General features: G+C 46.9%; 1 protein-coding gene across 5 annotated transcripts in view; it reads right to left on the bottom strand.

Annotated features, from left to right (window-relative positions):
* Window positions 1-22478, bottom strand: part of SEPTIN8 (septin 8) — a 42304-nt gene that overhangs the window by 3000 nt on the left and 16826 nt on the right. For 2 of the 5 annotated variants that reach the window (XM_085073481.1, XM_085073482.1), the window contains exons 3-9: window positions 20581-20776; window positions 19706-19892; window positions 14654-14815; window positions 13212-13308; window positions 12700-12868; window positions 12314-12446; window positions 11475-11665 (exon numbers count right to left, since the gene is read on the bottom strand). In XM_085073481.1, coding sequence (XP_084929607.1) covers window positions 11475-11665; window positions 12314-12446; window positions 12700-12868; window positions 13212-13308; window positions 14654-14815; window positions 19706-19892; window positions 20581-20776 — 1135 coding nt within the window. Of the gene's footprint in view, window positions 1-4368; window positions 5412-6758; window positions 9612-11474; window positions 11666-12313; window positions 12447-12699; window positions 12869-13211; window positions 13309-14653; window positions 14816-19705; window positions 19893-20580; window positions 20777-22478 lie in introns of those variants that run through there. The other 3 variants (XM_085073485.1, XM_085073486.1, XM_085073483.1) reach the window with 3 other exon arrangements.

Genomic DNA, 22478 nt, shown 5'->3' with positions numbered 1-22478 from the left:
GGAGCCTGAGCAGGAGCTGCTGTCGAGGAATGGGCAGCCCCCACTGCTGCCTCTGCAAGAGTTCTCAGATGGAACCAAGGCTTTGATTCAGCAATGAGAAGCCCGAATCAAAGCCCCAGTTTTCCTTAAAGCCTTACCTTGTAATCTGAGGGTCTGGGATCTGTGCTCCTTCCTTTAATGGTTAAGCCATTAAACACATAGTTCCTATGAAATGTGGGAAATCACTTCTTGTCTACAATCACCATTGCCTCGGGCTCTCACCAATCAGCAGGTGCCGATAAGGGTTTTTTTTAATTTAGTCTGTCTTACCAGACTGGATAATGCAAAATGCCTTTAATTAATTCCCCTCCACCATCAAAACCACATTATTTCTTACAAAGTGCTTAATCTTCATAGCAAAGCAGTTTCATAAAGGTCAGATTAAACCACACTTGCACTTAAAAAAACCCAGCCTCACACATCCTTTTAAAATTAGGGGAGGTTGTTTTAAACAATAGGCATTTTCAGGTGATTGTTACCCTAGTCTGAAGGTATAATCCAGTCTGTATGGGATGGATAACAGCAGCACACCTGCAATCCTGTCACAGAACAGGAGGGGGTTTCATATGGACCAGCACAGGCTAAATACTGAGCAGGTGTCTCATGTAATGACATGGGATAAATAACTTGGGGACAGAGATGGGATAGGAGCAAGGAAATCTTCATGCTGTCTAACAGCAGAGCTCATCAGTGCAGGAAGAAAGTTTCTGGCCTTCTCCCCTACCTCATTATCTTGCCTTGTAGGACAGGAATTCCTGAACACCAATCTTGCAGAACTGACGTGCTAAGCAAGTGCTTCCCAAGTGTTAAATTTGCTAGGGTGAGCTCTGAGAACACAGCGAGCTCCGTGTGTGCAGGGAAAAAGCCACACTGCTCTTCAAACCACAGAGAACGTGCCCAAGTGTTCCAGTGCAAATGACTCGTGAGCAGACCTGACTTGAACCAGTAGTGAAACCCACAGAATTCCCAGGGGCCAGGTCAAAGCTACCTCAAGCTGTGGATGCTGTGCTGAGGGGGGGACTCTGCCCAGGCTGGGGCTGCTGCAGGAGTAGGACTCAGGGGGCTGGGTTAGACCAGATGAGGTTTGTGAGGTCCCCACACTCGGGAGCCAGGCAGCAGCATGCTTGGGATGTGGTATTTATCCATCCTACCACAGGGAAGGTTTTAATTTCACCATAGGGATTTTCCTTCTTCCTGAGCAGCACCTTCTTTTTCTCTCACAAGCTGTAATTTGATTGGCTGGCTTTTGGAAGGAGGCAAGTAATCTTTTATAGTTTCCATTAAATAAAGCATAAGCATGGTCTGTTCTCTGTGGTCCTGGAATAGCCCAGCTGAAAGGTGATGCCCACATGGATTCCTGCAGCAAACTGGGCTGCATAATGGGCTCTGCTTCCCTCCCACCCCTTTGCCCTATCTCAAGCATTGTCACCAGCTGTTTAGCTGTGGAAATGCCAGCAGAAAAGTTCTACACACAGTAATTAACATGCTGAAACTTCATACCACAACAATCATAACCTTGTTTTTTTTCCCTCAGCTTTGAGCCTATGTGTATAGTTCTTGCCTATAAGCTGGATGACGTGTTAAAACCCCCAAACAAACTTGCTTTTCAAAATCTCTGCAGATCTCTGTGATCAACATTCAAAAGTATACATTAACAGGGGTTAACTCTAAAAGGTGAAGGCAGTGCTGGAAGGCCCATCAGGGCCCTGTGCTCCCAGTCACGGTGCAAGATGCCATACTGGGATGGGAACAGTTCACCTGGAGCCTGCCTGGTCTCCCAGGACACACTGCTGCTTCTCACTGGCAGCACAGCTCCCTTCCACACATGTATTCCAGCACTGGAGTTACCATGAAGGAATGAATACTTCTGTCTTGGCTTCAGCAGGTTAAAAATGTCACTTACCTTTGCATTCCTGCCATTGCTCAGAATGGAGCTTCCTGCCGCAAAGAATGAGCTGCCAGCTGCAGGAAGGAGCTGCTCTTGCCAACAGGACCATTCTTACAGAAAGAACATTTTGGATAGTGAGAGCACCACCAATTCCCTTTTTTTTTTTTTTCTGGCAGAACAGGGCTGGAACCTGTTAATACCTTTCCCCTCCCTGCCTAGACAAGTAATGAGTGACAAGATGAACACTGTGCACACACAGGTGACAGCAGTGACAGGAACACTCACTTTGCCCAGTGAGTTTCAGAGAGGATGACCATTTCACCTGTGTGCCTGCCTGTTTGGACTGTGTGTACAACACAAGTTTAGTCCAACTGCAGCTCAACTCACCGCTGCGGATCCCATTTGCTACACACCAGTTACTGGTCAAAATGTGCCAGATTCAGTGAGTGCTGCCAGGTCTGATATGGTTATGCCCAGCTCTGTGGGGATTGTTGTTTTGGAGAATATTCACTCCCAGGAAAACTACAGAGAATGTTTACAGAGTATTTTCAAAGAGCTCTTATTGTCCTTATCCTGACTTAGTGAGGTCCCTTCCCTGGGGGTCTTGGCCCAGGTGAGGTACACCTCTCAAACCCAGGCTCCTCTTGCTGTTGCCTCAATTCAGACCAGATTTCCAGATGCCTGAAACTACCACCACCTTGTAAACAAAGCTGCAATTACACCTGAAATCCCCTATGGTAAGCACCCACAGAACTGTTTTCTGTGGCTGTTTTAAACCACCTACAGAAACAGCAAAGAATTTCAGAGCCTTCCATCCACCACCACATCCGCCATTCATAATCCCCCACCAAAAGGAACCATGTCACAGCTCATGCTGTCACCCAGGAACCATTACAGGTGAGGATGTAGCTGCCCCATTGCAAGACAGCACTCACTGGGGTGTTTCTGACAATAAACCTGACTCGGTGTCACTATTTATGGAGAGTGTGTGAACCTAGAAGTGTTCATTTACACAGTTGCACAAATAAAGAAACTCCTGTGGTCAGAGAATTGACCAAGACACAAGAAAGCTGCAGAGGGAAGAGTAATGCAATAGTTATATCTCGTTTGTGGGGTTGCATCTATACAGTTGTTGGGTCTTTTTCCCCCGCTAATTGACTTAAGTGTGTTAAATTCAATTTGAACAGTACTTACAGTTCAGTTCTTTAGGAAGGCAGAAAAGTGCACTGAGATGGAGAGATGCATTAACTCCTAGCACGTCTCAGAGTCCCCTCCCATTCCTCCTCCTGCTCAGCAAGGCATGCAGCTGGAATCCCCCCAGTGACCCAGCTATGGTCATGACACACAGAACTTAATAAAATCTTCCGAGCAATTTGGAAAAAGAACAAAAAGCTTCTATTCCCAATTCACCTATCCAGCTGGGAATCTAACTTGACAATGGCTCCAAGCCGGATGAAAGCTTTGCCAAAGGAATTAAGAGTGGCTGGCCTCACAAGAGAACACAAGCAAGTTTAAAACAGTCATCAAAGCAGCAGCAAAGGCTGTGTCATGCCTCAGCTGAGCCTGATGGTCACACACAGCTCCAGCTTTCCCTGGTTCTATGCAGGGCACCACAGACATGAAGACAGACAGAGCCCTCCTAAGTTGACTTCCAGCTCTGAATTCGTGGCCCCTGAGTCACAGCAGTGCCACACCCTGGTGCTTGCCACGCGGTCCCGCTTCCCGACACACGTGGCGCCTCTTCCCTGCCCACTGTGGCAGCAGGGACAGGCAGGGATCAACAACATGGGGTGAACATATTTGCCATGGGCTTTCATCCCTAATGCCTGCAAGTGGTAGGAGTCTCCACAGGTTCTCCAAGTGCCCAGTTTGGTCCTTTTCAGACCACATACCTGCTAGAGCTGCATTCTATTTCCCAGTTCTAGTTTATGCCAAGGGCATCCAGAGGGTTCAGAGGCTGTCATGTACCACACACCCTGGGGACAGGAGCTCAGTGCCTGGGGCAGTCAGCGTCTCCATCTCAGCAAGCCTCTCCATCTCAGCAAGCTCTTGGGCGGTTACAGAGACACAAGGTCCTCGGGGGGAGCCTCAGAGGGCTCATGTCACACTCCTCCATTCTCTGTTCTCAGCCCTGGTCCCACTACCTCACACCCCCCAGCACGAGGCAGAGGCACAGGGTGAGACTTCCTTCAAACCTCCTGCCAAGGACTGGCTTTTGGCCACTCCTACCCTCCCAGCCCCAGGGCAGTGGTGAAAGTAGCAGCCTGGAAAAAGGGAAGAGACTGGGGGCAGCAGCTGCCGAGACATACAGGGGTGCACAGGGGACCTCACACTTTAGTCACAGGGCAATGGGGTTAACTGGGATCACAGAGGGTTGTGAATTTGGACAGAGGACATTGCTGTGGTTATACCTGGTGTACAAACCATGGTTTTAACAGATGTTTGTTAAACAAGTCAGTTTTGTTTTTATTAAACCCAACTTTGGTACAAGCAGGTCATTCCTGAGATTCATGTACAAGGTTGTTTAAAACAGAGATAAACTGGGGCCTCTCCCTGTTCCTGTGTGAAGTTACTGGGGCACAGACATCACACTTTTTTTTTCCCCTTTCCTTTTTTTAAAACAAGTATTTGTGTAAGGGGAAGTCAGCCTGCTACAAACACAGAACTCACCAGGAACACTGAGTCTCCAGCTTTAAACCATTTCCCCTCCATTAATAGATAACATTTAGTTGTGCTTTAAAGTGGTTCCCTTCTCACCCATCACACCCCAGCAGGACAAGCAGAGGCTGGACTGGCCAAGCAGGATTACCTGGCCCCAAACAGTGGGTGGGAGGTGGGCAGGGAGCTCTGGGGAAGGGGTTAGGGTGTGAGGCACCATGTGCAGCCCTCAGAAAACTAAAGAGATGAAGGTTGGTGCATTTTGGTTATAAAACCTGTAAGTATACAGAAGAAAGCTGCACAGAAGAGTTATTGCTCTGAAAGGTGAGAATCCAGATGAAAGATTAGGGCTGTCAGATTAGGGATATCAGGTTAGGGACATCAGGTTCTCCAGTTACACCCCAAAACCAGACAGGACCCTGTTACTGCAGCAGCTTGAGCAGCAAAGCTGAAAGCTCCTCACACTACCAACTTTGTCTCTCATCTCTCTGGAGTCAGTCAGTGTTAACTCCTTTGAGGTAAGAGCCCCAAAATTAGCATTCTGGTTTTAGTGCCAGCCATGCAACAGCCTGAATTAGCAGTTTACCTTTTGGCAGGTATCTTGGATTTCAACTTTACCAAGAAACCTGATCAAGCAAACTTTCCCCCATCAAAAGACACGGTGCATTTTAGTCCTTGCTACATATTCTCTTCTGTGCAATATATTGCAAGCTTAAAGGTGTAAGCACCAATTAATTTCTTCTGCATGAGATGTTTTGGCCTTAATAAATCTTCTAATTAGTATCTTCCTGTTGTTATGGAGTACGCACTGGGAAGACTAAAAAAGCTACAGAAAGAACAAAAGAGAATCAATGTTTAAGTTTCAGTTATTTACATTACGTAAAGACAGCAAGAAAGGTCAAAGCACCAATCTATTGTACAGACATTTGAGTTTAACCCATTGCAACCTGGAGAAGCTCTCACAGCTGCCAACATCTTGCTTGGAACAATCAGAGGATTGATTTGAAATTTTAATGGGGAAAGACTGCTGATGGAACAGGAGAAATCCCAGGTGAAGGAGACGCACAGGAGCAGCCAAGCAGCACACACAGCTGGAGCAGAGGCTTTGCATAGTCCTTGCCTCTCATACCTTCAGATACTTTCCAGATACCTCTGGAAAGGTACATCATCTGAATTACCAGGTGGCCCATCTTAAAGGACCAGCTACTCTACCACCTTTGGCTCCCCAAATTCTGATGTACCTGAATGCACTTGCTCCTCACTGGTCTCCTAGATTTGGCTTTACAACATAGTAGGATGGAAAAGGATGTAAACATTTCATACAAACCACTTGGCATCAACTGGTAATCCCTACTAAAGTTTATGCCTAAAAGATTTCCAGCTGCATATTCCTAAAAAGCTCTCAGAGGCAACCAGGATCACCAACCTGGTTTTGTTCTTCAAGCTGGGGCTGCAGAAAAACCTCCCAGCAGAAGTACTACTTCAGCAAACACTGTGCATCAGCCAAACTCCATGCTGGTTGTGTCTGCAGTGCAGCACTGATCTCAGTGCAGCACCAAATAAATCCCAGAAGGACCCAAAGCCAAGCGAATATTGCTTGGTAGGTAGCAATGGCCCAGAGAACAGACACTGAGAACAGACCTTTGGGTAAAGCTTCTGCAGCTCTGAAGGCAGAGCCCCAAGCCAAAGCTGAGCTCGTTTGTTGGCCTTGAGCTGAGCATGGGATGTCCTTCTCCAGACAAGGCACACAGCTTTGGATGCACCACCAGGAAACCCTCCACCTCTGCTCCCTGTTCATCCTACCCTTAAACCACCTCTTTGGGCACCTTCACATTAGCCAAGCTGCTGCACATCCCCCTGCGCAGCCCCCAGACCCCACAAAGGAGATGTACCAACAAGCCTCAAAGCTCCTTCTGCCCAAACAGGGATGGCTTTTGGATTAATACCTTAGAATTTCTCCCCAGACTATATATGAGGTACATTTCTGCATACTGTGTGATTAGCTAGCTGTTAATTAATTAGCTAATTATATTTTTGAATGTTCCTAATAGTCGTAAGACAGCCTGTGACTGGTAAACTTGCAATCATGACACACTATTATTTTGACAGATAATACAGATAATGACTAGATTGCACAGAAAATGCACCGTTAAATAAACGACACCACAAAAACTCAAAATACATGTGAGATTTAATAAACGAAAAAAAGTACAAAGTGAGTGGAAAGAAAAGAAAGTAAAAAAAAAACAAACAAAAACCAAACCACAAACCCCAACAGGTTGGGAATGACAAAGCAAAGGGATGCAGCATGTCCCAGAGGGCTCTGTCCCCCAGGCAGGTCCCCAAGGTGCCTCCACAGCTCCAAACCACCCCCCATCTCCACCCCTGGGGCACCCACCACAGCCAGGCATGACCCACCCCTCAGAGACCCACAAAACACAATTTAAATTAGAAAGCAGACAACATACATGATGGTAAATGTTTAAATGATAAAGAAATGGATAGTTTTTTCCATTAATACCAATCTTTTACAGATAAATGTATAAAACAGCTGAAAGATGTGTAACTGGATGGTTTCAGTAATTTCTGAAGAGTTTTTCTTTCACTTTTTCTAGCCTACAAGATGTAAGTCTTCAGACTGGGTGAGATTAGCATCACCACATATTTGTAATTTATTAAATAAAAATAAGATACAGAACTACCCTATATACCACAATACTTAAATCTTGTCTCAGCCAAAAGGAAAAAACAAGCACTGGGGAAAAAATATGACTGAGTCCCCTTGGGGAGATTATGATGTTGAACAAGCAACTACAAGGACAAGGGATATCCATCACAACATAAAGTCAAATAATATAATAATCATCATCATTAAAATATTGTTACATACATTCTGAATGTCTTCTTCAGAAAAAGCTGTAAATTTCTCCACAATGCCCATGGATTTGAAGACTTTTACTCTTTGTTATAATAATTTTTCTTAACTACCTCTTATTCTTGGAAAAAAGAATTGATCTCTGATGAGCCAGGGCAGGGAGAAATAATTTGCATAGATCTTGCTGGCTGCAGCATGAGATCAGGAGAGAACTATTGATTGGGAGCACACTGGCGAGGCAGCTGGGTGCATACCAGTACCACCAGTTACTGTTTTATCCCAGCATTGGACTTGAGAAGCAAAACAATGAACCAAAGAGCATTGCTTGCTCAGGCAATTAGTGCACCACAGTTTCTCCCATTTGCAAAAGATGAATAACAAATAATTTGCTACATGATTGGTCTTTAGTCAGAGGCGAGGTGGAATTGTCTTCCTGCATGTAACAGAAGGTTGGGTTCTTTGTATGTGTCTGAGAAAACCACACTAACCCTCCTAACATTTGACAGTTACTCTTCAAAATACATCTAACCTGGAGGCACAGCCTTAAAAATTAAATGTCCAGCTTTCAGCAGACTCCCAACAAGTGCAGAATTTTTATTCTTTCCACAAAAGCCTGTTCTAAAAGGTACCGGTGAGATCTTTGTGAGGTTCTTTCCTACAAGCATCAAGTAGCACTTGATGTATATCCACAGAAAAGGCCAATAGGAAAACACAGTTTAACACCTGAGCATGTATTTAGAACGGGGGGAGGAAAAAATAGCTGCTTTAATGGGATATGAGAGTTAAAGAACCCCAGAATCCAGCAAAATGCTGCCCTGCAACAGCCCTGTGACAGCTCAGATCCAGGCCCTGCATCTCCCTCTGCACGGCACATCAGGAATTTGCTGACAGCTTAAAGACAAGTCTTTAACAAAAACTGTATCAGAAAAATCTTGTAACATTAATAACTAAATTAAAAGACACACTCACAACTAACACTTAGCCAGCCAGTGTTTTTATAAACTCTAAAGACACTGTGTGAGAGTTAACATAAAATATTTCCTTTCATTTAGCCTAGGATCTGATGGATCTATTTTTCCATGACAACACAGCTAGTAACTCTCTGTTCAGTTATTGCCCTGCCTATTCACAAAATGGCTTGAGTGGAAAAAATTAATATTGATCCTAATTATTCCTCTAAGCTCAGTTGCCCAGGAAAACAAGGCTGTGATTTCTAGGCATGAGGAGTATCAAAAGAAGCACCTTCTAATGAGGAATAGAGCCTGTCAGCATAAATACAGTGCACAGCTCAAGAGCAGGGGATTCTCCTTATTAGGCACATATTAGGTTCAAGGTTAAAGAGTAAAAGTAAAGATGTTGGCTTAAATAGTTTCTTCAACAGGAAATACACTGGTCAGTGACAACTGAAATGTTACACAAGTCCTGTAGGTCCACTTTATACAACAAACTCTTATGAAAAACCTCTCTATAAATGTTCTACTTTAGCAGTAAAGAAAATTCAAAACATTGTCTCATGAATTTTATTAACCTCTCTCTCTCTCCTTATATATATATATTATAAATGATGTAAAAAGTGTTTAGAGTAATTCAGGATTACATATAGAATTACTGGAATGAGGGTTACTCTGACTAAGATTCCTGCAGAAAGCTTAAGTGTTATGTTTTTCTACCCATTCTAAAAACTTGGTTGAGAATTTTGTTAGAAAAATAAACATTTCAGCATTCTTCAGACCACTCCTCTCACTGTGCATGTACAGGGGAAGGTCAATGAGCCTCCAGCAGTCCATTTAGCCAAATTAAAAAAAAGTAGAAAGCAATTATTTAGCTGGTGGGTAAGACGAGTTCTGTTACGGTCACCTTTTACACATGGCTGCTCAATCACTGGGTTTAGAACAAAACATCTTACTTGAGGGATTAATTGGCTTTGTTTAACAGAATGTACATGTAAGGTTACTTCCTGCAAACCTCCTGATAATTCTGAACAGAAAACAGCAGGTCGGAACACTGCAACCAGCGGAGATGCTCATTTTCTCTTTCACTTTGGTCCACTCACACAATGTTATGAGAAGGGTCACAGGGTGGGAAACTCAAGCAACTTAACACATGAAAGCACCAAGTCCACTCTTGGCCTGAAAGTCTGTGTGTGATTAACTGAAAAAAACAAAACATAAAAAAGCATGAATTAAAGTTATGAAAATCAAACAAAAGCGAAGTGTAGCGAATTTGGTTAAAATAAAAAGAGGAGGAGGAGGAGGACAAACACTGCTGGGGCAGCTGAAGGTTTGAGATGAAAGCAGCTTGGCACAACCGGCTTGGCACCACAAACACTTCTCTTCCTCCTCAACACCTGCAATTTTTCCATCACCGTTTTCTTCTTCTTAAAGCTACTAAGAACACTGTTTTGAACCAGGAAGTGATAAAGGGTTCAACTAGCTCTCCTAAAGTTTGTACTTGGGCAGAAATCCCAAAACCAAGTTCATAAAAAAATCAAGTATTCTGAACTAGCTCACAGGTTTAAAAAGAAAACAGCAACAAAAAAAATCCAATTTAAAACCGTCCTGGTGGTGGTGCACCTCCTTAGCTGTGTCCAGAGCTAGAAACCCCTGTGCCATGCAGAGTCCCCACTGTGCAGAGCACAGGCTGTGGTGCCCCTTGGACCTCTGCACAGCACTGAGCTGCTTCCCCACCTTGCTCCTGACCATGGCTGGGTTCTACTGCCACCCAGAAGAGGAAGGGTCCAGACTCACATCTGCAGGTGGGCTAAACCTAGCAAAGTGCAGGAAAACCATTTCTGTCACAGCCAGGATGACCAGAGGGGAAGAAGCTGCAGCATTTCCTGGCCTTTGCACACATTCCATCCCTGCCACTGGCATCCCTTGTACAAGTTACCATCGTGCTCACCTTCCCCAAAGCAGTCTTGGGCCTCAGAATGCACTAGGATTCAGCCCCTAATTCAGATTAAACCCTCTTTTCAGCAAAGTATTTTACAAACCATTTGTACTCTGTGTGTCAGGTAAGCCATGCCCAGAGCATGTGGAGAGGTCTGCAGAAGAGAGCACTTTGGTTTTAGCACCAACACATTTACATTCCAAGGAAATACTTAAATAATCTACCCTGTTATCTTCCACAGGAAGAAGCAAATTGCCAGGATGTCAGTACACAGAATGAGCTCCTCTGGTGCTGCAGTTCACAGCAGGGAAATGACAGACCACAAGATATCATCAGCAGTGTGAAGCTGAATGCTGTGCCATCAAGCACAAACTCGAGTGTTGCTACTCTCCATGGTCTTTTCTTCTTGCCATCATTAAGAGGCTCAGAAAGCTTTGCCACCAGCCTGCTCTGGGTTTGACAGAATGCAGCTCAGTCTCTTGAGCTGCTTCATGCAAGGGGAAGTAACAAAAAATGCTGGAATAGCAGAATTACCAGTCTGCATGACAGTGCTCCTCACTTTGCTCCCTAGCCAGTGTTCCTTAGAGACTGGCTTGAAGTGGAATGAAGATAAATCCCCCCCAATATCTTTTCTTTTTAAACCTGTTTGTCCCACTCCTGGTCTATCACTATACCATCAGGTGGCTGGAACAGCAGTATTTACATACCCTTGCTTCTGCTGGCTTCAGCAATGTCAATTAAAGTGCAGCAAGCTAAGATAAGAACTCTGCCTTTAGGGGAAAAGAATTTTCTTGTAATCAGAACTGTGCCTTGGAGCCCATTTCACAACCCGAGTTGGCTGTCACAGAGGCAAGAGTGGAACTCCATGAGACCATCAGCCTTTAGAGAAAGACCCCAAATTGCAAATCCCTCCCACCTGCAGCTGCCCAGGCTTCTCTGGCCAGTGCTCAGGCACAGGAGGAGCCCATCTCTCCTTTGCTGCAAGCAAAGAATCAGGAGGGGACTTAGGATTCCAAAATCCCCTTTTCTCTACGCTATGTAAGCAACTGATCAAACATGAAGGCATCTGAGCAGACTCCCAGCTTTCCAGTGGCAGAGGAGGAAGACTCCAGTTCAGACACTTACTTTTTCTTGTCTTTGTCCTTCTTCAGCGCCTGCTGTGAGGTAGCCTGCAAGGATTGGGACTGCAAGGTTTCCACTGCGACTTTTCGCCTGTTGAAGGCATTCATCTCTTCCTCCAGCTCCCTCCTCTTCTCCTCCACCTTCCTTTTCTCTTCCTGGTGTATCCTTTTTAAGTGCTCAAACTTCTCATGCAGCTGGTAGGAGACAGAGCCTCTGAGCAGGGCATTCAGTGGGGCCTTTGGGCTGTGCTGCCCTTGTCCCAGGAGCCCTGTCACACCTCCCACACAAACCCCACCCCAGAGGCAATGTGCTGGCAGGATATAGCACCCAGTGCCCCCAAAAGCAGGGAAGACACAATGAATTCAGCTCTGTCTGACACCACACAGCAAACCAGGAAGCAGTGTGAGCCCTGGAGAGGAGCACAGGGGATTTTGGCTCAGCCTGCAGCCCTGCAGGGGGCTGGGGACATGGCAGGATCTTTTGTTTCTCACTAGTTCTGAGGATGGTCCATTCAATTCCTCCCCGGGGCCTCACATTGGGGACTCCAGCCCAGCAGCCCCCTTTACTCTGCTGCCCAGTGAGCCTCAGAAGGGAAGCCTCCCTGCTATGGATGCTCACCTAAACCTGCCATTGTCCTGTGCTCCCCAGGACAGCCAAATTTCCACGTGGCACAGGACAGGGCAGACTAGTTTCTGAGGCACTTAAACCAATGATATGTTTGTGCTTTGGCTGGTGAGGTTTGCTCAATAGCTGCATGTGCTTTCCAGGATTCATGCATTGCCCAGACCCAGATTCCCTGCTGGCCGTATTTTGGGTTCCTCACAGGTTTTTGGCACACCCACCTCTCTTTCCTTCTCCTTCAGCTCTGCCTCTGTCTCCTTGACTTTGTTAACAAACATTTGCCTCATTTCTTCCTCTTTCCTCTGGAGCTCACCCAAGAACTCTTTCCTTTTGGTCTCGTATGTTTCTTGCAGGCTGGGGAAGAAAGCAAATGAAATCCAGACTCTCTGGACTCCAAAGAGTTAGGGATGGGGAAATGCATGCCTGTGTGTGTTGTTTAAAGACAAACAGGCAGGGAAGGGAACATCCAAGTCAGCTGCCAAGTTCAAACCCAGTGCTTGTATTTTCCAGCCCAGCACTGTGGATTTCACCTACAAAGCTCCCACTTTTTGGGCTGTCAGGACCAAACTCTCACTCCAAATGGATGCTAGATGTGAAGGCCTCTCACCTGAAGGGCTGGCTGTCTGGATCTGTGTCCTTGAAGCCCATCTCCTCCAGCTTGCACCTCCTGTACAGCTCGTAGTGGCGGGTGTGGGTTTGCTCCCGCAGATCCTCCATGTTGACTCGAATCAGCATTTCCCGCAGCTTCACAAAGTCACAGTGACTTTCATTCTCCACTGATGGAAGGGAAGGGACAAGTCAGCAAGCTGCAGATGTGGTGGGGGAGCACAGGGGCACATGTGATTAACTGCAGACACTCCCATCCTGAGGAGCCTGTTGTCCTCTCAGGGCACTGCAAAACACCTTGGGTGCAGGGATTCCTGCAGACATTACTACTTGCTGGTAGGAATGGGAATTCAAAGGAAAGACTGGCCAGCCCAGAAAAGGCTGCAGGGGACACAGGGCACCTCATCACAGGGCACCTTCATGCAGAGATGCTGGTGGAGGGCAGAGCTGGGGAGGTGCCAGGCTGTGCCTAAGCACACAGGGGGAGGCTGGGGTGGGCTCACAGCCCCTCACCTTGCACCACTCCCCACGGGTACTGCCGAGCTCGCACCAGCTTGTTGCCAACCTTCACCTCCTCTGTGCTGCCGACCACGGCGAAGGGCAGATGAGCCTGAAACAGAGCCAAGGGCAGGGCCTCAGTGCAGGGGGTAACCCCTCAGAAATCAGCCTGACCTCAGATCCCCCTCATCCAGCACAGGATTTGTTTCCATGAGACCTCCCTCTGAACTTACTCTAATACACAGAGCAATCTCTACTACAACCCGGGGTATTACCACAGAGAGTGGTGCTGGGCCACAGCACAGCTCACCAGCAATGGGCTGCACCTGGGCTGCACCAGCTGGGGAATATTGCAGGGACACCCCCAAACAGCCCTGGCACAGCAGTGATGTGTGGGCACTGCCAGGGACATGTGCAGCATACAACGTGCTCGCTGCTCTCCAAGTCTGCAAAGCATCAGGCACGCGGAAGAAAAAGGACACCAGGGAAGGAGCCACGGAGTGGGTGCTTCAGGAGGGCGAGGCTGACAAAATCCTTCACGTTTAAAAAGGAATGGATGCAGAAGTGTGGAGCTCAGAGAGGTGGCCAAATATATTTTTGTTGTAGGAGGGGAGGAAAAAAAGAAAAGCCAAGCCAGCATGGCTCCTGTTTTTCTCCCCAGTACACACAGCTTGTAATTATTTAAGTAAGAGTGAATCCTCCAAATTTTTCATTATTTCAGCAAAAAACAACTATTACGGTGAAAACATGTATCGAGCGGACCCAGAAATCAACTGGTGACTGAATTTAAAAAAAATGGCAGTGGGAAGGGTGACAGAAAAGACAAAGCATTTAATCAGAAACAGCTATGCAGGAAAACTTTCATTTTGGTGAAAAAGCTACTTTTGATTTAGAAAATTAACATGGAAATATTGCAGTTGTTTCAACTGCCATAGCTACACTCTGATTTGGAAGACAGGAAGCCTGAAAGTGTTTTTGCATGTGCTTCATGTGCATGTGCCAGGTCTGAATTTGATCTCTGAATTCCAAAAAAGACAAAATAGAGATTAACAATTTTTCTTTTTTGCTTTAAATCGGGTTTTCTCTGGTCAGCCTCCTTAAGTTACAAGGCTAATGTAAATTTTAACTGTCACATTTTTATTCAAAGTTTCTTCTTCCTCAAATGCAAAGTAGCCTAAGAACAGACAGAATTAATTTTGAGGAAAGCATTTTTCAAAAATTCATAAAACAGACTCTAGAGCTGAGTTTCTCCAAAGAGCCCCCAGATTAAACATGAGCCGTATTTTAATTAATTCTGTATGCAACAGCCTTTGGCTTCTGTGAGACCCACAGCTCGACTTTCCAACAGATTCAGTGTCTGGCCATTCCCAATAAAACCTGCCCTTCAAATGCATTTTTGTGCAGCAATTTAATTTGTCACAACTTTTGGCAGCGATGGAACTGGCAGCGTTACCCACATTCATCACGGAGTTGATCTCAGCCACTGCCTCATCGTCCGTGGGGAACTGATAGATCTGCACTCCATTGCTGACCAGCTCGCTCATGATCTTGATCTTGAACTTGTGCAGCTCGCTCTTGGAGATGGTGTCTGCTTTGGCAATAATCGGGATGATGTTCACCTAGAGCACAAGGCAGGAAGGAAGGACAAACACCCAGGTGAGCAGCAGGTGGGTGAGCAGGTGTGTTGAGCCCGGGGGTGACCCAGGTCCAGCCCCACCCCACTGTCTGCTTTGCATCTCCTAAAATCACCTCGGAGCTCCACGGGAGCTGCAGCCCAGCCCAGCTGAACACTAGAGGGAAGAGTTTTCCAGGACGCACTCGGCTCCAAGACTTCAGATAACCAGCACCCCTGCACTAAGTACCCAGGAGCAGATCAAAGCCCCTGCTCTCACCTATGAATTTTGTTACACACGTCGAGGGAGGCAGACACAGCAGAGCTGTCACATCTGAGCTGTCACCCATCCACTCTGCTGTGCTGACAGGATGTTTTACAAGACAAGCACAAGGATGAAACACGGCACTGAGCCGATGTGAAGCCTTCCTGTGCTCAAGCAGAAAGAGCAGGGACTCCTCAGATGCTCTGACAGCAGCTGCTGATGCTCTCCAAGGACTCTTGGAGCCTCTTGGTGAGGTTCACACCTTGGGTGTGCTGTGTGGATTTTATGGAGCACCTGGGAAAGGTGCAGGGTGCCATCCAGCAGACAGAAGATTGGTTTTCATGCTGTTTGTGCTCAGCTTTGGTTTCACATCAGCCAGCAGTCACTAAACCCTACACAGCTTCATCCACCCGGGTTTCAAAGCCACCCACAAGCTGCACAGTGGGGAGGTCTCCCTGTGCCCAGGATCCACCAAGATCAAAAGTAAAGAAGGGCCACATCCCACATCTATCAGGAAGGCTGGGGTTCACTATGGCTTTGTACTTGAGAGAGCTGCAGCAGGGCTGGATCTGTCACAGGAACCTCCATTAGATAATGCTGCTGTGCCCAGAAAAGCCAAGTGTGATACTGCAAACCACAGCTTAAACAAACAGCAGAACTCGTCTGTCTGAACAGCAGCCAAATTCATAGCAGTGAAACACAAGAATTTAGACAAATAAGGGGAAAGCCTGACTTGCCATCTAACATTTCCCAACAGCCAACACTTTTTGTCCTACAGAGCTGAAATTCATAGCAGCCAGTTGGTCTCCAATGGGTGCCCATTAAAGTAATTTGCCTTGCTTTCCTAGCACAAGTTCTTTGTAGCTCAGTGTTTTTCCATGCTTCTTGGGCTCTCCCCGCACTCCTCCCCCTCCTCTTGTCTGTTCAGTGGCTTAGCACTCACTAAACACAAGAGCATTTACTCTCTCCAAATGAAAATGATCTAAATTTGCTCATTGCTAATGTATCTGAGAGAATAAATTCCTCTTTTTCTCAGCCACTGACCTGGCCTCTTTTGCCAAGGACCACAACCCCCACAGAACAAGGGCTGCTGCTCACTCCACTGCTCAGCAGGTCCCTGTCCTCATTACAAAGGTAAAAGGGCCATGACCACAGCTGGGTGCCTCCCTGACCTGCTAAGAGCTGACAAGGCTTGAATCCACCATCTCTAACAGAAAAAGGGTCAGCTCTTGGCTCACATCCCTTTCCAGTTGGCCCAAGCAATTTGTCCTTCTTTTTCCAAGGGGCACCAGTTCAGCCCTGCTTACAGCAAGGCAGGAGGTGCAGAGCCTGGAGCCTGGGGTAGCTTTCCAGCAGCAGAGCAGGCAGGCTCTGTGGTCACCACTGCAGCCCTATGCAAAAAAAGATGCAAACCAAGGCTGGTTCCAGTGCCCTCAACCAGATTTCTTGTATTTTGAAAAGGCAACTCAGTCAACACCTGCTGACACAGAATTTAGAGCCCAAAAGGGTTTTACAAGTTGTGTTTCCAATAATCAATAGCCACATCAATACTGGGGATCCCTGGATATGGCATTTGGGTGTAGCCCCAAGTCTAGAATGGGTTCATCCCTTCACAATACAGAGAAAGGATGGAATAGCTTGGAAACAAGAAACCAATGAGACATGAGATGCTACTGAGCTGCATATCTGATCTTGCCTCCCCACAGCACCTTCCACACACCCACCTCCATGCAAAGCCTGTGGCACAGAGATTAATGCCAAATAAACTGATATCTAACTAGCTAGAGAAGAAAAGTCACCTCTCCTCTTCTCCTGAACAGGTTTTAAAACCCCAATAAAAGGAAAGAATGCCAGAACTATATGAGGGTTCTCTCTCCACTCTTTTTACACAAATAATGTTGACCTTGGGTTGAAGGCAAAATCCCAGAACAATATTCTTGTATCTCATGCTGGAAGAGCAGTACTCCCTACTTAAAGATCTGATAAAATCATACAGTTGACTACTGAGATGTCACCCCACTGAATGTGACAGGGGTGCAGTGTCCCCTTGCCTGTCAGTCCATGTGCTGGAGGGCTTTGCTGCAGCTGGAATTATGACCAGAGGAAACCTGTGCTTCAGGCAGGACAGGGAACTCCCATGTTCACACCCAAAATGCACCTCCTTCTCAAGCCGTTCTGACCAGAGCTGCTTCTCATCTCCAAAAATAAAATGACAAGAACTTGTCATTTGGTAGAAAATAATTTTGCTGATGCAATAAGACTGCAAGCACTTCTGTCCTGTGAAATACAGATGGATTTTTCCCCAACTCCAAACTGTTCCTGAATGCAAGTTGCAGTGAAGCCAACAGGCAGATCCTACCTTGGAAAGCAAAGAGCAGAGGCACAGGCTGCCTGAAGCATCCCCAGCTGGCTGGGATGTGTCCGCTCACGGAGGGCAGGCCATTAGCCACAGCTCAAACAGCACATGCTGACTGAAAACCATCCGGGGTGAGCAGGGAGCCCCAACATGCTCGTGGCAGCACACACTGTGCCATCAATTCCCGTGACAGGGCTGGGTTTTAAATCAATAAATCACCTTCTCATCTGATACAAATGCACTTTTATTCATCTCCTCCTTTTCCCAGGTTAAACCAAATGGAATGCCAACACTTGTCAGGCTCTATGTGCTTCCCACTAGCAGCCAGCCAGCCAAATTCCATCCACCTAGAACCACTTCTGAAGATGCTTTTGCTCTCTGGCTGTAACTAAATACCCCAGACAGCAGCTGGCCATGAGCTCAGCCAAACAGATATTGTCTTACAGTACAATGGAAGATTTTGTTTACAAAACAGCTTTTCCCAGAAGGGATTTTGTACACTTTACACCAAAAGCAAGATTGGTTATTGAAATTGTCAGAGATTCAAGTCTGCCCAGCACCACACATCACACCACTGGTGGGCTAAAGCAAAGGTGGAGCCAAGCCAGGGTCCTACAAACTCCCTGTTAACGCACTCCCAGAGGCTGAGGCAGCAGAGCACACAGCTAAGCAGTGCCTCTGATGCACCTTCCACCTCCACAGGCTCCGTTCCTCAGCTGTAGAACAGAGGCCACCAGCCACACAAAGGTCCCCGAGAGGAAGGGCAGGCTCAGCAGTGCTCACACGGCAGCAATGTGAGCCAGGGCACATCACCCCTGCTCAGTGGCCACTCCCTGCTCTCTGGAGAGAGCACAACTGCCTGGGATTTGCTGACACCCCACCTCAGCCTGCCCCCACAAACCCTCAGGGAGTGTCTGGAAAGTGCCCCGATGTCCTGGGATGACACCGGTGCAGAAATGCAACATAAATCCCTGATGCCCAGAAAATATCAATGGGCTCCACTTGCTTATTCATTTCCATGTGCCTACTTGTGTGAGGCCACCACAGCATGAAATCCAGGATGTTCTCATGCTGTGGCAAGAAGGGGGATGAGAGCAAAGGGATAAAATGACTCCAGAGAGGACTATTTAAGTGGAAGTTTAGGAATATAAAAAGCTTGCCTGCGCACAAAGTCTTCATCTCTCACACAAAGGATTTATTTTGGTACTACCCAAGGACCACAATAAAGGCAGCCACAGTGAGATGTGAAAAGTAGGGAATGAGAAGGAAAGGAAGAGAAATGCTTTGTGGGACCACCAACACCAAGGGGAATCGTGCAAAAGCTTTCCTCCAAAAATATTTCTGGGAACATGTAATGCTGGCACTGCAGCAAGAGCCAAAAGTTTATTATGGGAAAGTTTTTGGATTCCTGATGAAGTTAGTGTAACAGCCACTGTAGTTACAAACAGGCCACTGCAATGGAAGCCAGTGCCTGCTCTGGACTGGGGCCAAGGAAAAGCAGGCCATGAGCCCTGGGCGGTGAGGGCAAACAGCAGGGACTGCACGAGGGGAATTCAACCTGCCAGGAAAGTCCAACAGAGCTGCATGCGAACAACAGCCAGAGCAAAGAGGGCTCCCTCAGTGTAATCCAGGGGATCCCCAGGTCCTGCAGGGTCACATCTGCCATGCCTGTCCCTCTGTAGGCATCTGCCACCTGAAAGGAGCCACCCTGCTGCTAAAACACTGCTCTGAAAGACAGCAAATCATTGAGAAGAAGAGATGCTGCTGCCACTAATGGCCTTTGAAGCCTCCTGCAGCTCCCTGGAAGTCAGCTGGAACACCCAAAAGTATGCCAGAAACTTGCTCCGAGCTGCAGGCATATCAGCAAACAGTTGGTTAGGTAACCCCCTGCCCCCTAAGGCAGAATAGCTTAGGCACCAAGAAACAACCCCAGCAGACCCTCTCATGGCATCCTCACCTGCACACCCACCAGAGCTGCAGCTGATGCCTTTGATAAGCATCAGCTTATCAATGGGTAAGATTCTTACAGTAGAGGGACACTCTGGAATTTATACAACCAACTGGAAAACAGGTTTTTTCTGACATTCACAGGGAAGCCAGTGAAAAAACAAGCACTGGACCTCAGCAACCACGAGGCCACACAAAGCTTTGCCAGAATCCTAAAAATGGCTCAGCTGCCATGCAGGAAGGAGTCCAGCACCTGCACAAAAGGAACAAAACCTTCCACATGACAATCAGTACCAACAGAAACATCCCAGAAAGAGGGACCCCCTTACCTTGCTATCCAGCTTCTTCATTGTCACCAGGTCCAAGGACTTGAGCGAGTGGCCAGTGGGGGTGATGAAGTAGAGGCAGACATGAATCCTCGTGTCATGGTAGTTGAAGAGAGACCGGCGGATTTTCAGCTCTTCTTGCAAATAGTTTTCAAACTGCGTATCAATGTACTCTACGATTGGCCTGTAACTAAAACCATCCCATTAGCAAACCAGCCGCTGGAGTGCAAATCTGAACAGTTTAAAGGCTGAAGGAATTCTCCTAGACATTCCATGATATCACTTAAAAACGAATTATAAGACTCAAACAATTTAGCCTTACAATGGGAAAAGTGTGGTGTTTACACACAGACCTTATAATCCAAAGGCTGCTGGAAATTCTTGAGGCTGCACTGCAAAGCCTAAGGACAGTGGAGCATGGAAAGACGACTACTTCCCCAGATCAAAGTTTGCCCAGATTTCAGGGCTGAGCCATCTGTCTGTAGCAATGCAACATGACCAAGGAGACACCTTGGAGTCCCAGAAAGCCTTTACCTGGGGCTTGAACAAGATGTCTGTGTAATTAAATAAGACAAGTCCAGAAACACCGATCACTGCCAGAACAGATAATTCCTGACCCTGCTCTGAGGACAGCTGGTTAACAGCTCACGCTCCTGGAGGACAGCATTCCCTGCTGGAAAGACCTCCTGTGACCTCTCTTTTTGGCTGTTCACCCATTTCTCTCTACCCTTTGTCCCCAGAACCAGAGCCACTACAGGGAACAACTGCTTTAACAGAGACACAGACACTTCTGCAGCACTGCAGGGGGGAACTGCAGGCTGTTGATGTCTAAGAACAAAGCAAGCCCAGAAACGCCGAGCAGATGGCACGAGACCTGCCTTTCGTCTTTATTGATCTGATCCCCAAACCCAACGGCGTCCACGATGGTCAGCTTCAGGTGGACATTGCTCTCCTGCAGGTCGTAGGTGCGCGGCCGCAAGCGAACGGCGCTCTCGTAGTGACTGGCTTCCTCCGTCTCGAACGTGGTGTTGAAGAGGGTGTTCATCAGCGTGGATTTCCCAATGCCAGTCTCACCTAGGGAGGACAAATCATCAGCTCACTGCAGCGCGAGTTTGCCACAGGTACTTCAAAGCACATTAATTAGAGAGCAGAACTAAAATACACCCTGGAAGGTCACCATGAATGTAATTGTCACACAGGTTGTCTGCCTTGTTGAAGGTCTCCCATGCTTAATGCAAACAACGTAGAGCACTTGGGTCTTGTCTCCCAGTATCACATGGATATCACATAGTAAAACACACTATTTTCCCTCTCATGACCCCTGACTTTGCTTGGGATTCTACACAAGAGAAGCTGTGGAGAGGACAATTTTAGTAGCCATTGAAAGACACCTGGGATGAATCACAAAAAGTTCTATCCCAGAATATTTGTCTGACAAGCTGTTTGTGAGCCAGAAAGGCTTTGAACTGCTATTCCTGGTAATGAAACAAGACTGATAATTTCCAGATTGGCCTAGAAGGGGCCCCATTTAAACTCCTTATTCGTCACACACAGCCCTATGGGTCATGGAGGTGAACAGAGACAAAATCCAAGGTAATAACCTCCTGTCTGCTCGTTTTGCAGACAGCCCATCCTGCTACTTCAGCAGACAGGCACTGCTGAGGAGCCCTACAGCAGATACACTGGTGGGACAGCAGGAGGGTGGGCAAGGTTCTGCTCCAGGGAAGTGCCATGCTTGCTGCCAAGGGCTTGGACTCTCTCCTCCTTCCAGCACTGCAGGCTCTGCTCTTCACAGGAGAATAAACACCTCAGAGTGTGGCAGAGGCACACACTGCTTCCTACCAGCTGTGGCTAAGAGTTGTGCAAGGAAATAAAGCCAGCTGGTGCTCTAGATTAATCTGAAAGGAGACATATGGAGAACTCACTTCCTGATGTAAGCTACATTCTCCTGTTCAGTTGTGGGCACTGCTGGGAGCAGGAACTGGCAAACAGGGTGGGGCTTTTCCTCTCTTGCCCGAAAAAAAAAAAAAAAAGGCTAAATGAGAATGCAGGAATATCCATTCTGGTGCCCCTAAGAATGACTCTAATTAAAAACATATTTACCTCTGCTGCAATTACCCTTCTGCTAAGGAACAAGTCTGTGAATTTCAGCTGTGATTTCAGCCATGCTTTTTACTTGTGGTGTGGATGTGCAAAAGTGGCTTGGGTATGGCACAGGCACCTTGTGTAAGTCGTCAGGGTGTCCCTGCACAGTCTATATAAAGCCATAGGAGCTGCTGTCTCTGGATGTATTTCTGCTGGTCTAGCAGGTTACACTACTTCAGATCTTACACACCATACAATAACTACCCAAAGCAAAAATAATGCTCATCTCATCACAGGAAGGAATCGGTCTCTAGTACTCCAGCCAGCACTGCCTGCTAGATCATATCAATACCAAAATTAAAAGCCAAGAATACAATGAGGTTATTTTAAAGTCAATGACAACAGGAACACTCCCCCTCCCTTTCCAAGCACAGGGATGACCATGCTTCAAGCCTTCTGACACGTGTAAAGCATCGACCAGGAACAGCTCAGACACAAACCTCTTGTCCCCAGATATGAGGTGCAGACTTACACTCAGAAATGACCAAGTTATCACCAGCAGCTCTCAGCTAACCCATGGTGCATCTGACTGCAGCTACCTCGACATCATACCCAGCAAAAGCTGCTTGTGCCAGCCACTCCAGTTTGCATATGGAAATACTTAACTTGCCAAATACAGCCTTCCCTTAAT

Source organism: Lichenostomus cassidix, chromosome 13 (genome assembly GCF_008360975.1).
Source record: "Lichenostomus cassidix isolate B80296 chromosome 13, HeHo_3.0, whole genome shotgun sequence".
NCBI lineage: Eukaryota > Metazoa > Chordata > Aves > Passeriformes > Meliphagidae > Lichenostomus > Lichenostomus cassidix.
This window is presented reverse-complemented; position numbering and strand designations above follow the sequence as displayed.